Below are 16,748 nucleotides of genomic sequence, written 5' to 3' on the forward strand. Positions count from 1 at the left end.
TCAGAAGCGGCGAGAGTGGGGCTGGTGCTTAAAAGTAGCACGTGCAGGTGCTCAAGTGGTAGGTGAAGCTACTGTTGTGGGAATCCTGTCGCTATCCATGTTGTGACTTCTATTTAGTGCAGCCATACGCATGTTCGGGAATATTGGAAACTCTGATTTGTAAATTTTTTTTAAATTTAGACATTCAGCACAGTTCCAAACCCTCTCTGCCCACGAACCCGTGCCACCCCTGATACATTGTGAATGGGGGTGGGAGAGGAAACCAATGTAGACACGGGGAGAACATACAAACGCCTTATAGACAGCGCCAGATTCGAACCCTGCTTTCAATCACTGGCGCAGTAACAGCGTTGCGCTGACTGCGCCGCCCTTGAAATGGTCGTCTTGAAATTGTAGAGGATGCTCTTCCTGACGTGGGCTTTGTTGGAGAAAATATTTGGAATCTGTGTCACTCAGAGCTTGAAGTTTTTGAAATGTTCTTTTCCAGAACCCTGCGTTTCCAGTGTTCAAGCCACGACAGCATCACTGGTGCTGAGCTCCAGTTGTCAGAACATAATCATCCCATCTAATTTGTTCCAGGTCCAACTGCAGTCCTCCACTGATTCCAGAGTGGAACAAATGTTCAACATCCTCTTGGATCCTGCGGAGAAAGACGCTGACAAAAGACAAAAGGTCAGTGTCTTGTGGGGAATACTGCTGTCAGCTTTAATGTTCTGATCTGAAGGTAGCGCTTTGGTTTGCCTCTGGCTCTTGGAAAGAAGCCCGCCGCTTTGCATTAGCGAATAATGTGGAGCCTTTGATCTTTTCAAAAGACGTTCTGTGAACAGTGAAAGTTCAAGTAAAAACACAGAGATACTGGAGGAACTCAGCTGGTCCCGCAGCGTCCACAGGAGGTAAAGATGTATAACCAAAGTTTTGGGCCTGATATACATTTTCCTCAAGCCCGAAATGTTAGTTATGTATCTTTATCTTTGCTACATCAAGTACACTGCTGAGTTTCTCCAGCATTATGTTTTTACTCTTGAACAAGTTTTCATCCTTGCAGTACTTTAAACCTTTCCCTTCTCTTGCAGGCTGTGCAGAATCTGATTGTTCTTTCTCGTGAAGACGCTGGAGCTGAGAGGATTTTTCGTAGTGATGGAGCACGTCTCCTTCAGAAAATGCTGGACACTGGAGTTGCGGATATCGTGCTGGCTTCACTGCGCACACTGGTGGGACTGTGTTCGGGGCACCAATCTCGGGTAAGTCAGAGTGGGGAAATGTTGGGAGATTCCTCTTGATTGTTTTAAATCACTGGTTTTCAAACTGCTCCCCCTGAACTCGTATTCCACCTTAAGCAATCCCTTTGCCATCGGTGCTCTGTGATTAGTTAATGGGGTTACTTAAGGTGGTCTGTGAGTGGGAAGGGAAGGCTGAGAACCACTGCTCTAGACCCAATTGTTACTGAAATATTTTGCTTGAGAAAAATTGTAATTGACCCATTTCCTTTGGAGTTGTGAAACCATGCGCACAAGGAGTCAATGAGGTACCATTAAAACGGTGGTTTTCAGACTTTTTCATCCCACCTTAAACTATCCCTTACTAACACAGAGCACCTATGGCATATGGATTACTTTTTTATATATAATTTTTATTTTTCCCACTGTGAACCATACCAACCAAAATATATGCAAATGTTTCTCATTAAAAATACAGTGGCATTTTCTCCCTTTTTTCCCCCCTACCCTCCCTCCCCCCCCTTCCCATCCCCTTCCAAAACCAATATATATTCAACATATACAATAAAATAAAACCGTGAAACAATGTCTCCACACAATGAAAAATAAACAAGAAAAATGGATCATCTACTTTTACACACTGGATCAAGTCGTTTTGTCTTCTTATCATTTTAGGGGGTGGAGGTCGTAGGCAAGCCCTCTCTGTAATGTTCCATGTACGGTTCCCAAATTTGTTCTAATAATGTGACTTTATTTTTTAAATTATACGTTATTTTTTCCAATGGAATACCTTTATCCATTTCCATGTACCATTGCTGTATTCTCAGGCTCTCTTCCATTTTCCAAGTTGACATTATACATTTTTTTGCTACTGCTAAGTCTATCATAATGAATCTTTTTTGCGCTTTATCCCATTTGAGGCCTAATTCCTTACTTCTTATATTATTTAGAAGAAAGATCTCTGGATTTTTTGTGATATATACCCTGTGTAACCAATTATACTGTATCATGCGTAACCTTGCGTTTATTATATTTTTCATATTTCCAGAACATAACTTTTCCCATGTTTCATTTTTTATCTTTATTTTTAAATCCTTTTCCCACTTTTGTTTGGGTTTATAGCTTATTTCATCATTTTCCTTCTCTTGCAGCTTAATGTACATGTTCGTTGTAAATCTTTTAATTATCACTGTGTCTGTAATCACATATTCAAAGCTGCTTCCTTCTGGTAATCTCAGTCTGTTTCCCAATTTATCCTTTAAATAAGATTTCAGTTGATGATATGCAAACATTGTACCATGTGTTATTCCAGATTTGTACTTCAACTGTTCAAATTATTTCCCAAAAAAACAATTTTCTATTCTTTTGATTCCTTTCCTCTCCCATTCTCTAAAGGAAAGGTTATCTATTGTAAAAGGGATTAGCGGATTTTGCGTCAATAATAATTTTGGTATTTGGTAATTCGTTTTTTTCCTTTCTAAATGGATCTTCTTCCATGTATTGAGTAAATGATGCAATACTGGTGAGTTTTTATATTGCACCAACTTTTCATCCCACTTATAAAGTGTATGTTCTGGTACCATCTCCCCTATTTTATCTAGTTCTATCTTAGTCCAGTCTGGTTTTTCCCTTGTCTGGTAAAAATCTGATAAATACCTTAATTGTGCGGCTCTATAATAATTTTTAAAGTTTGGTAACTGCAAACCACCTTGGTTATACCTCTCTGTTAATTTATCTAATGCTACCCTCGGTTTCACCCCCTTTCCACAAGAATTTCATTATTATCCTCTGGTTCATTAAAGAATTTCTCTGTTAAGGGAATTGGCAACGATTTAAATAAGTATTGTATCCTTGGGAACACGTTCATTTTAATGCAGTTTACCCTCCCTATCAACGTTAGCGGTAATTCTTTCCAATGTTCTAAGTCTTCCTGCAATTTCTTTAATAGTGGCTGATAATTTAGTTTGTACAGGTGGCTTAAATTATTATCTAACCTGATCCCTAGGTATCGGATTGCTTGTGTTTGCCATTTAAATGGAGATTCTTTTTTAAATTCTGTATAATCCGCATTACTCATTGGGATCATTTCACTTTTATTTGCGTTGATCTTTTACCCCGATATTTCTCCATATTCCTTCAATTTCTTATGTAATTCTTTTACTGATAGCTCTGGTTCTGTTAGGTATACTATGATGTCATCTGCAAATAAGCTGATTTTATATTCCTTCTCCTTTATTTTTATCCCTTTTATTTTATTTTCTGTTCTTATCAGTTCTGCCAATGGTTCTATTGCTAAGGCGAACAATGTAGGGGATAATGGACATCCTTGTCTAGTTGACCTACTTAATTTTAATTGGCTTGATACATATCCATTTACTGTTACCTTCACCAATGGTCCATTATATAATGCTTTAATCCAATTAATATATTTTTCTGGTAGATTGAACTTCTGTTATACTTTAAATAAATAGATCCACTCTACTCTGTCAAAGGCTTTTTCTGCGTCTAAAGCAACAGCCACTGTTGGTTTCTTATTTCCTTGAACTGCATGAATCAGATTAATAAGTTTACAGACATTATCCGCTGTTCGTCTTTTCTTAACAAGAAAACTTTAAGGAATTTTATGAACAATTATACCAAACTGAGAATGAGGGAAAAGATGATAAAATAGAGGAATTTTTTTTACTATTTTTGTTACACAATTGGCTAATCTGTTTGCTAATAATTTCACTATTATCTCATAATCTGAGTTAAGTAGAGATATTGGTCTATATGATGCTGGTGTAAATGGATCCTTCCCCGTCTTTGGCATTACTGTAATTATTGCTGTCTTACAAGTTTTGTGTTTCTTCTACCTGGTTCATTACTTCTAGGAGAGGAGGAATTAATAACTCTTTAAATGTTTAATAAAATTCTATTGGAAAATTCTATTAAGAGATGGGGAAGTGCAGAGAGACCTAGGGGTACTTGTACATCAGTCTCTGAAGGCGAGCATGCAGGTACAGCAGGCGGTTAAAAAGGCAAATGGTATGTCGGCCTTCATATCAAGAGGGTTTGAGTCTAGGAACAAGGATACCTTACTGCAGCTGTACAGGGCCTTGGTGAGACCCCACTTGGAGTATTGTGTGCAGTTTTGGTCACCTTATCTAAGGAAGGATGTTCTTGCAATGGAGGGAGTGCAGAGGCGATTCACCAGGCTGATACCTGGAATGGCAGGAATGACTTATGAGGAAAGATTGCGCAAATTGGGATTGTACTCGCTGGAGTTTAGAAGATTGAGAGGGGATCTCATAGAGACCTATAAAATTCTGGCAGGACTGGACAGAATGGATGCAGATGGGATATTTCCACTGATGGGAAAATCCAGAACCCGAGGCCATGGTTTGAGGATAATAGGCAAACCATTTAGGACCGAGATGAGGAGGAATTTCTTGACCCAGAGGGTGGTGAATCTGAGGAATTCATTGCCACAGAGGGCAGTAGAGGCAGGTTCATTAAATCTATTTAAGAGGGAATTAGATCTATTTCTTCAGTATAAGGGTATTAAAGGTTACGGAGAGAAGGCGGGGACGGGGGACTGAACTTTAAGATCAGCCATGATCTCGTTGAATGGCGGAGCAGGCTCAAAGGGTCGAATGACCTACTCTTGCTCCTATCTTCTATGTTTCTATGTTTCTATCCATCCTCTCCTTGTGCTTTATTGTTCGGCAGCTTTTTTTTAAATATATCCTGTACTTCCTCTATTTCAAATAGTTTTATCAGTTTGTTTTGTTCCTCTTCTTGCAATTTTGGCAGTTCAATTTTAGCTAAAAACTCTTCTATTTTGTCATCTTTCCCCTCATTCTCAGTTTGATACATTGTTCATAAAATTCCTTAAAGTTTTCATAAATCTCAGTTGAATTATATGTAATTTGTTTGTCATTTTTCCTTGATGCCAATACAGTTCTTTTAGCTTGTTCTGTTTTAAATTGCCAGGCTAATATTTTGTGTGTTTTTTCTCCCATTTCTTAATACTTTTGCTTTGTTTTCATTATGTTCTTCTCCACCTTGTACATTTGTAATGTTTCGTATTTAATTTTTTTGTCCGCCAATTCTCTCTTTTTTGTTATATCATCCCCTTTTACTAATTCCTTTTCTGTACTTACTATCTCCCTTTCCAACTGCTCTATTTCCCGATTGTAGTCCTTTTTCATCTTAGTCACATAACTTATTATCTGCCCTCTAATGAAGGCTTTCATTGCATCCCTTAATATAAATTTCCCTTTCACTGATTCTGTGTTTATTTCAAAATATATTTTAATTTGGCGTTCAATAAACTCTCTAAATTCCTGCCATTTAAGTAGCATGGAGTTACCCTCCATCTATATGTTCTTGGTGGGTCCAGTTCTATTGCTAATTACAGGGGTGAATGATCTGATAGTAGTCGAGCTTTATATTCAGTTTTCCTAACTCTCCCTTGAATATGGGCCGACAACAAAAACATATCAATCCTTGAGTATGTTTTATGCCTACTCGAATAATATGAATATTCCTTCTCTCTTGGGTGTTGCCTCCTCCATATATCCATAAGTTTCATTTCCTGCATTGATTGAACCATAAATTTGGCTACTTTATTCTTTTTGCTAGTCTTTTGTCCAGTTTTATCCAACATTGGGTCCAAATTAAGGTTAAAATCCCCTCCTATCAATATATTCCCTTGCGTATCTACAATCTTCAAAAAAATATCCTGCATAAACTTTTGATCCTCCTCATTAGGTGCATATATATTGAGCAAATTCCAAAATTCTGAGTATATCTGACACTTTATCATAACATACTCCCTGCCGGATCTATTATTTCCTCCTCTATTTTGATTGGTACATTTTTACTAATTAATATAGCTACACCTCTAGCTTTTGAATTATAGGATGCTGCCGCTATGTGTCCTACCCAGTCTCTCTTTAATTGTTCCACTTCAGTTAGATGCGTTTTAATTTGGTTATGTATTCCATTAATGTTTATAGTCATATATTTCAACGTGGCCATCTTGTATCTTGTTTGCACCTCATTTCCGCTTCCTCACCACCTCCATCCCCATTGTCATCTCTCAGTTTTCCCTTTTTAAACTCAATGTACGACAACACATTTAAAACATAAAATACTCCAACAATTCCCACATCCAATATTACCTTAACCCCAAATGCCTCCACCCCCCCTTCCTGAGTTACCCCTTATCCCTTGCTGGGCAACCACATCTCCCCTTTCCATTTGGATTGCGATCTTGCTCGCAAGTGTCAACTGATTTCGCAGTGACGGTTATTTTCTCTCCCCCCCAACACCCCCCCATAAAACACTTCTTTTTACACATATAACGAAGCTCTCCCTTATTTCCCCTTCTTTCCTTCCCTTCTCTTTTCCCTCTTTAATTCTTTACATATACATTGTTTTTACATCCTTATATATATTTTATTGCCATTCTTCATTCTTATTACATCTCTTCTCCTGTCCTGCAAATGCTCTGTGAATTCTTGGATCTGAGAACAGTTTGTTTTGCTCCCCAGGTATAAATATTTTAAGCACGGCTGGGTGTCTTAACATGAATTTATAACCTTTTTTCCATAGGATCTATTTTGCTGTATTAAACTCCTTCCTCTTTAAGAGTTCAAAACTTATGTCTGGGTAAAAAAATATTTTTTGAACCTTGTATTCCAGTGGTTTATTATCTTCTCTAATTTTATTCTTTCCCCGTTCCAGTATATTTTCTCTTGTCGTGTATCTCAAAAACTTTACTCAGACGGATCTTGCTTTTTGATGTGTCTGTGGTTTCGGAGCTAATGCTCTGTGTGCCCTTTCTATTTCCATTTCTCCCTGAATTTCTGTCGTTCCCAGGACCTTCGACATCCATCCTTTTATAAATTCCTTCATGTCTGTGCCTTTTTCACCCTCCTTCAGGCCCACAATTTTTATGTTGTTTCGCCTACTATAATTCTCCAACATATCAATTTTCTGAGATAACAACTCTTGTGTCTCTTTAATTTTTCTGTCTCTTTCTTCCAATTTTTCTCTTATCATTCACTTCCATTTCTACAGCCGATTCACACTCTTCCACACTACTCTTTTCTCTATTTCTGTCATGACCCGTTCTAATCTTTGCATTTTATCTTCTGCTCTTTTCATTTTCCTTTTAATTGCACTAAGTTCTAATGACAACCATTCTTTTAATGATCTCATTTGTTCTTGGAAGAAAAAACTATCTATATTCTGTCCATCTGTTTTACCTTCTATCTCTCTGTGAAGATCTTGGTCTTCTTCCTCTTCTTCTGTGTCTGTACCTGTGTTTGTGTCTTCTTCTCTTCTTTGTATCTGTGTCCCTTCTGATTTTCCTGATGAGTTGCTTGATTCACTTTGTCAGGCCTCTTCTTGCTGGGCCTCTTGCTGTTGGTCCTCCCCTTCTGGGCTGCTCATCTGTTGGGCCTCCTGCTGCTGCTCCTCTTGCCATCCTGTCAGCTTTCCTCCTCGCCTGGTACCTCACTCCCTCTTCTCCCGCCTTCCTCATCTTACAGCTGAGAGCCCTGGTGTCAGACGTCCCTCAGCTGGTTGCGTCGTGGTTTCCCGCTCCTCGGCTGAGCCCCTCTCCCGTCGGTTTTCTTTTACCTTAGATTCCACAGTTGTGCACTTTTGGCTCAGAGAGCCGTTTTTGCAGTCCATCAGTCAGGGGGTCGCGACTCCGAAGGGCAGGCACAAACCTCGGAGAACGGGCGTTCTTCGCCACCACGGCTCTCTGTTCCTTCATGCAGGTAAGGCCTTCTTCTTTATTTTCCGGTGACTTCTTTTTTTCCCCGTTTTACTTTTTCCTTCTTGGGTGCCATTTTCTTTCTCTTCTCTGCAACTTTATCTCTATTTCTTATATTTTATATTTGTTGAACTTTGTCTTGACTTTTTTTTCTTCTGGAGAGGGCTGCTATTACCCTACCGGCCACTACTCCATCACGTAACTCCTTTGGCATGGGGATTACTTAAGGTGGAATGTGAGTTTAGGGGGCAGTTTGAAATCCACTGTTTTAAATGAAATAAACATCCTTGATGTTGAAATTTTGCTGTTACATCATTCTCTGGGGCCTCATCTCATCTGCATGGTGACAAGTGACTAAACAAGCTTGAATGGGAAATGTTGCAACAAACGTTTACTCAATTTCAATCAAAACAAGTTGAATTCAATATTTTGGTCGTTAAGCTTCCAAGGTGGTGTATTAAACAAACCTGTCCCAGACCACTTTAACTCGCTCAGGGTTGAGAATGCCTTCTCCCTTGCTCACTTTACAAAGCAAACCTCTCTGCTTCCTGATTATATTTAATGACTCCTCTCCCATTGCCCTCCACAGATCCCGGGTGAAGTAATTTTTCTGGATCTCAGTGTCATGTTTTTATTACCACTGACGTTACTTTAATATGCAATCTTGCAGCAGAAGGGGCTGTTGAATGTGTGTCAAGTTCTTTAGTGTGTGGCCAAAATGGGATGCATCCAATTTAGGCAATCCCTGGATTTTTGGAAAGAAAGATGCATTTATCTATCCCCTTGCTTTTCATGCAAAAAGTTTTAAAGTTTTGTGCTATGCTTGTAGGCCACGATGATTTTATACACCGTTGGAATGGACAGGCTGTGCGGTGTGATGGGCAGTGACCACGAACAGGTTTCCCTGGCAGCGTGCAATGTTCTACAGGCTATTTTTGACTCATTGAAAAGTGGAATAAAAAGTGATGTTCGAGGAAAAGAGGAAGCTGTGGTCCTTGGTAAGAGAACAGTGATTTCAGATTTATTGCCCGAGTACATGCATGACATCAATACAACCCTGAGGTTCGTTTTCTTGTGGGACAGGCAGAATTACCACTTATTGGGAATGAAAAAACTGTACACAACGTATACATGTAAACAAAGAAATGTTGACCAGCTGCAATATAGAGAGGGAGTAAAAAATCAATCAAGTGCAAAAGTATCCCAACAATTTACAAGAATGTTATTGAAATGGGTTGATGTTCATCTGGGAGAAATAGAAGGAAAAGAGAATAAAAACCTTGACCGAAGGAGGGTTGTTTTTTAAGTTTGTGCAGAGGATAGATGAGCTCAGGGCTTTGGCAGTTAAAGGTATGACTGTCATTGTGGGACTGAAGGTGTCCTGGGTAAACTTGTACCTCTCACTATGTTCATTTTAGATTGGTCACAGTGTTTGAGCTACCGAAAGAAAATAGACACACACGCCGAGAGCACTTCAGTTTATACAAATCTTTATTACAAAATCTAAAGCTGATTTCAAACTACAATATGCAAGCCCTTCACAATTATACTTATCAACGCCTGGACTGGTCCCAACTGCCAAAGCGGGACAACGACTGCACTCTTATAGTAGGTTGACTCTCCACCTCCCCCGACCGGGACGTTGGCTGGACTCTAGAAGTTCTTCTTCTTGCTGAGAGATGTTGCCACCTCTCGGAGAGTCTCAAACTTCAGCAGCGGGACCATGGCTTATATTACCCAAAAACTGCTTACCCAAAGATAAGCGAGCAAGCTAGCATGCTAGGCTTCTATCAAATAACACAACTTTCAAATTATCACTTTGAGTACAATGGTTTATTTTGCATCAAGGTTAGGTCTGTGACGAGGAAGTCACGTGATGGAGTAGTGACCGGTAAGAAAATACCAGCCCTCTCCAGAAAAATAAAATGGTAGAGAAAAAACAAAGTCACTAACACAGAAACCAGAACAAATTGAAAGTGAAAGTGTGGAGAAAATGGCAGCAAAGAAAGAAAAACCAGAAACAACAGGAAGAAAAGAAGAAGGAAGGACGTCGGAAGAGGAAGGTGAAGGCCTTACCAGTACGAGGAAGCCCGCCGTGGAGAGAGAAGCCCGCTCCCTGAGGTCAGTGGAAACCCCGAACTCAGGACTACAAAGATGGCTCACGGAGCCAAACAAAAGTGCAAATCCTCGCGCATGCGCGATGTACAAGACAAAAAAAAACACCAACGGGAGGGGGGACCAGCTGAGGAGTAAATCTCTACAGCCGAAACAGACAAGTATAACACGACAGCAAGACTCTCAACAGGAAAACATAGAAAATAACGGGAACAAGAAGGAAGAGAATGAAAATAGGAATTCAGAGAAACAACAGATGACCAACCCAGAGGAAGACGACCAACACCAAGACACTTCTAATAAAAATAAGAAAAACAAAAATACCCAACAAAATAAAACAAACAACCCAATAAGAAAACCAGAAGAGATAGAGGTAAAGGACACAGATCCTGGAGTGGACTCAGAAGAAGAGGAGGGAGAACACAGAGAAATGGAAGATGAAGGGAAGGGCAAGTACATGGATATATATTTTTTTAAAGAATATATGGAATCAGTAAAAGAATGGCAGCCACAAGAATTCAGTGAAATAAAAAGAGTAAAAAGTGCAGAAGAAAAAGTGAATAGATTAGAGATGATCATGACAGATATAGGAAAAAGAGTAGACAAGGTGGAAGAACGAGAAACAGCCATAGAAATGGAGGTAGAGGACTTAAAAAAGAAATTAGAAGAATCTGATAAAAAAGTTAAAGAGACACAGGAGCTGTTAGCTCAGAAGATAGATATAATGAAAATTATAATAGAAGAAACAATATAAAGATAGTGGGCCTTAAGGAAGATGAAGAAGGCAAAAATATTTAAGAATTTATAAAAGATTGGATCCCCAGGGTCCTAGGAAGACCAGAATTACAGGAAGAAATGGAAATAGAAAGGGCACATAGAACATTAGCCCCTAAACCACAACCACAACAAAAACCAAGATCCATTCTAGTAAAATTCCTAAGATATACAACAAGAGAAAATATATTGGAGAAGGCAATGAAAAAAATAAGAGAAGACAAAAAACCACTGGAATACAAGGGTCAAAAAATTTTTTTCTATCCAGATACAAGTTTTGAACTGCTGAAGAAGAGAAAGGAGTTCAATGCAGCAAAAACGACCCTATGGAAAAAAGGTTTTCAATTTATGTTAAAATACCCAGCGGTACTTAAAATAGTTATTCCGGGACAGCAAAACAGACTATTCTTGGATCCGGAAGAAGCACGAAAATTTGCAGAACAACTACAAAACAGAGAGATGAAGAGATGTAACAAGAACAAAAATGACAAACTATATGTATGTGTGTATGTAGGTATATATATATATATATATATATATGTATATGTGTGTATGTATATATATGTATATATAAAAAATAGAGTATAGGTAAGAACTAAGAAGGGAAAGAAATGGAAGAAAGGAAGTAAGGAGGGAATTAAGAGAGTGACATTTGTTATATATGAAGATTAAAATCTTTTCTGGGGGGGTTGGGTGGGGAAGAATTACAGTCACTGCGAAATCAGTTGACGCTTGCGAGCGGATTCGCAAATCCAAATGGAGAGGGGAGATGTGGTTGCCCGACAAGGGACAAAGGGCAACTCAGAAACGGGAGGGACTATTGGGGTTAAAGGAATTTTAGATATGAGTATAGTGGAAATATTTTATGTTTTAGAAATGTTGTCTTATAATGTGTTCAAAAAAAGAAAGCAGAAATGGATAAGAAGGGAAGGTGGTGATGAGGAAACGGAAAGGAAAGATAAACAAAGTATGAAATGGCTATGTTGAACTATATGACTTTAAATATTAATGGAATACTTAACCAAATCAAAAGGAAGAAACAGTTAAATTTACTGAAAAAAGAAAAAATTGATATAGCATTCGTACAAGAAACACATCTAACTGAAGTGGAACACAAGAAATTAAAGAGAGATTGGATAGGACATGTAACAGCAGCGTCATATAATTCAAAAGCTAGAGGAGTAGCTATATTAATCAGTAAAAATGTACCAATTAAAATAGAAGAGGAAGTAATAGATCCAGCAGGGAGATAGGTAGTGATAAAATGTCAGATATATTCAGAATTTTGGAATTTACTCAATGTATACTCACCTAATGAAGAAGATCAAAAATTTATGCAAGATATCTTTGAGCAGATATGCAAGGGAACATACTAATAGGAGGAGATTTTAACCTTAATTTGGACTCAAACATGGATAAAACTGGGGAAAAAAAACTAACAGAAAGAACAAAGTAACCAAATTTATAATTAAATCGATGCAAGAAATGTAACTTTTGGATATATGGAGGAAACAACACCCAAAGGAAAAGGAATATTCATATTATTCGGGTAGACACAAAACATACTCAAGGATAGACCTATTCCTGTTATCAGCCCACATTCAAGGGAGAGTTAGGAAAACGGAATATAAAGCTAGACTATTATCGGATCACTGACCCCTGTTATTGGCAATAGAGCTAGAGGACATCCCACCAAGAATGTATAGATGGAGATTAAACTCCATGCTACTTAAAAGACAGGATTTTAGAGAATTCATTGAACGTCAAATTAAAATGTACTTTGAAATAAATACGGAATCAGTGAAAGATAAGTTTATACTATGGGACGCAATGAAACCATTCATCAGAGGGCAAATAAGTTATATAACTAAGATGAAGAAGGACTACAATCGGGAAACAGAACAGTTGGAAAGGGAAATAAAAAATATAGAAAAAGAATTAGCAATAAAAGAAGATACAACTAAAAGAAGAGAATTGGCAGATAAAAAAATAAAATATGAAACACTACAAATATATAAGGTGGAGAAGAACATAATGAAGACAAAACAGAAATATTATGAGCTAGGAGAAAAAACGCACAAAATTCTAGCATGGCAGCTTAAGACAGAACAAACTAAAAGAATGGTATTGGCATTAAGGAAAAAGGACAAACAAATTACATATAATCCAATGGAGATCAATGAAAACTTCAGGGAATTCTACGAACAACTATATCAAACTGGAAACGAAAGGAAAGAAGACAAAATAGATGAATTTCTAACTAAAATTGAACTACCGAAATTACAAACAGAGGAGCAAAATAAATTAATAAAACCATTTGAAATAGAAGAATTACAGGAGATATTAAAAAAACTACTGAACAATAAAATACCAGGAGAGGATGGACTCCCAATAGAATTCTATAAAACATTTAAAGACTTATTAATTCCTCCCCTCCTGGAAGTAATCAAACAGATTGATAAAACACAAAGCTTACCAGATTCATGCAAAACAGCAATAATTACAGTAATGCCAAAGACAGGGAAAGATCCACTTGCACCAGCGTCATATAGACCAATATCTCAACTTAACACATTGTAAGATAATAGCTAAACTATTAGCAAACAGATTGGCCGACTATGTACCAAAAATAGTAAATCTAGTCCAAACTGGATTTATTAAAAAAAAGACGAACAACAGACAATATCTGTAAATTTATTAACTTAATTCATGCAGTAGAAGGAAATAAAACTCCAACAGTAGCGGTTGCTTTAGACGCAGAGAAGGCCTTTGACAGAGTAGAATGGAATTATTTATTCAAAGTACTACAAAAATTCAGCCTACCAGAGAAATATATTAATTGGATTAAAGCATTATATAAGGGGCCATTGGCAAAAGTGACAGTAAATGGATATATATCAAAACAATTTAACTTAAGCAGATCAACAAGGCAGGGATGTCCACTATCTCCCTCACTGTTCGCGTTAGCTATAGAACCACTAGCAGAACTGATAAGAACAGAAAATAAAATAAGAGGGATAAAAATAAAAGAGAAGGAATATAAAATCAGTCTATTGCGGACGATGTTATAGTATACTTAACAGAACCAGAACTATCAATAAAAGAATTACATAAGAAACTGAAGGAATATGGAGAAGTATCGGGGTACAAGATCAACGCAAATAAAAGTGAAGCGATGCCAATGAATAATGCGGATTTCACAAAGTTTAAGAAAGAATCACCATTCAGATGGCAAACACAAGCAATGCGATACCTAGGTATACAACTAAATAAAAATCTCGGCCATCTATATAAACTAAATTATCATCCATTAATGAAAAAATTACAAGACGACTTAGAACATTGGAAAGACTTACCACTAACACTGATAGGAAGGATAAACTGTATTAAAATGAAAATTTTCCCAAGGATACAATACCTATTTCAGTCATTACCAATTCACCTAACAGAGAAATTTTTCAAGGAGCTAAAGAAAATAATAAGGAAATTCTTATGGAAAGGGGGGAAACTGAGGATAGCACTAGATAAATTAACAGAATGGTACAAACAAGGAGGCTTACAACTATCAAACTTTAAGAATTATTATAGAGCCGCACAATTAAGATACCTATCAGATTTTTATCAAACAAGGGAAAAACCAGATTAGAGCTAGATAAAATAGGGGAGAAGATACCTGAACATATACTATATAAATGGGATGAAAAATTGATGCAACGTAGGAATTCACCGGTATTGCATCATCTGCTCAACATTTGGAAGAAGATTCACGTAGAAAGGAATAAAACAAATTACCAACTACCAAAACTAATATTGACGCAAAATCAACTAAACCCTTTCATAACAGATAACCTTTCCTTCAGAGAATGGGAGAGAAAAGGGATCAAAAGAATAGAAAATTGTTTTTCGGGAAATAAATTATTATCCTTTGAACAAATGAAGGATAAATATAATATAACTCACGATACAATGTTTGGATACCACCAACTGAAAACCTACTTGAAGGACAAAATGGGAAACAGTCTGAGGTTACCAGAAGGAAGCAATTTTGAATATGTGTTACAGACACCATGATAATTTAAAAATTTATAACAAACATGTACATCAAACTGCAAGAAAAGGAGAACGAGGAAACAAACAGTAAACCTAAACAAAAATGGGAACAAGATTTAAACATAAAGATAAAGAAGGAAGCATGGGAGAAGTTATGCTCTGGAACTATGAGAATTACAATAAACACGAGGTTACGCATGATACAATATAACTGGATACATCACACCTCAAAAGTTAAATAAATGGGACCCAACAGTATCTGACAGATGTTTTCGCTGTAAAAAGGAAATGGGAACAACAATTCATGCAATCTGGACATGTGAGAAAGTGAAAAAAAATTTGGGAAGATCTAAACCAGATATTAAATAAAATCAGAAAAAGCAATATACCAAAAAACCCAGAGATCTTCCTCCTGAGTAATATAAGAAATAAAGAATTTGGACTCGATTTGGATGGAGCACAAAAAAGATGTGTTATGATAGCCCTAGCTGTAGCAAAAAAATGTATTATGTCAACCTGGACATTAGAAGACAACTTGAGAATACAACAATGGTACATAGAAATGAATAAATGTATTCCATTAGAAAAAATAACATATAATTTAAGAAATAACATCACAATATTCGAACAAATATGGGAGCCATTCATGAAATACAATAGAGAAATCCTACCATGGACTTCCACCACCTAAAATGACAGAAGGAGAAGATAACGAAAAGAACTGACTCAGTAAAATTTCTTGTTTATTTTTATTAAAGTGACATTGTTTAACGGGTTTAATGTATCTTATAGATTGAACTTCAAATAAATGGGGAAGGGAGGGGGGAAAAAGGGGGAGAAAATGACACTGTATATATTCAAGAGAAAAAATGTCTGTATGTATCTTGGTCAATATGGTTTATAGTGTGAAAAATTAAAAAAAAAGGTTAGGTCTGTGACCAAAACAGACAGGAAGATTAAATGTTCTGGGTACACAGATGTCCTTTTGTCAGATAACTGCATCTCTGGGCCCCATGGTGGAATTTAGCTTATGTCTGCTGATCCTAAAAAACAAGCAGGTTCTCAGCCTTGCAGATGCAAAGGCTACAAAAGTAAAAAAAAAACATGGTTTAAATCTGAAGTAAAAAGCATGGTTTAAATCCTCCAATACAGAAGGTGTGCAAGAAGTTAGAGTTGGAGAATCGACAGGCCAAGGCTGTGAAGGGGATTTGAATGAGAACTAATGTCTTTCTGCGAGACTAGACAATGTGCTTGTGGCCGGCAGAACTTTCTGGAAGATTGCGTGAATGATGTTTGGGTAATTCTCGTGTTTCACGTCTAGATCCCATTAAGGAGCTGAAAACGATGATGCACCACCTGATAGAGATGCTGAGGCAGCGCGATATTTCGGCGCACGGTCGAGAAAATTCCTTAAACCTCCTGATTAAAAATGTGCCGCGTAAATCCTTGCGGGACCCAAACAACTCCATGACGATTTGGGTCATTGATCAGGGTAAGTCAGAACCAAAGGAAACTGGGTCCAGATTTCTTGAACTATTGTCCTGATTTAGGGGTTGTTCATTGACAGAGCAGCTCTTTACGGACCTCATGAGAATTCATACCAGATAAACAGCAGAGAGAGATTTTAAAAGAAAAACAGCTTGTGGAGCAATTAGCAGATCAGTCATCATCTGGGTAGAGTGAAACAATTGAGATTGACACCCTGTTGATGTAGCAGATTTGAGGCTCATTAATCTGTGCTCAGCAGGTTGGTGAAAGCAACTGTCCTAATGCTAGAACAATTTACTAGATGGGCGAAGAAGGTTGAGAGACTGTGAACC

The 16,748-nt window shown here is 37.5% G+C and overlaps 1 protein-coding gene across 1 annotated transcript in view; it reads left to right on the top strand.

Moving 5' to 3' along the window:
• LOC138745428 (protein unc-45 homolog A-like) overlaps positions 1–16,748 on the top strand; it is a 45,558-nt gene that overhangs the window by 9,195 nt on the left and 19,615 nt on the right. The window contains exons 5-8 of the mRNA XM_069902437.1: positions 580–672; positions 1,074–1,241; positions 8,819–8,987; positions 16,250–16,420. Coding sequence (XP_069758538.1) covers positions 580–672; positions 1,074–1,241; positions 8,819–8,987; positions 16,250–16,420 — 601 coding nt within the window. The remainder of the gene's footprint in view (positions 1–579; positions 673–1,073; positions 1,242–8,818; positions 8,988–16,249; positions 16,421–16,748) is intronic.

Source organism: Narcine bancroftii, chromosome 11 (genome assembly GCF_036971445.1).
Source record: "Narcine bancroftii isolate sNarBan1 chromosome 11, sNarBan1.hap1, whole genome shotgun sequence".
NCBI lineage: Eukaryota > Metazoa > Chordata > Chondrichthyes > Torpediniformes > Narcinidae > Narcine > Narcine bancroftii.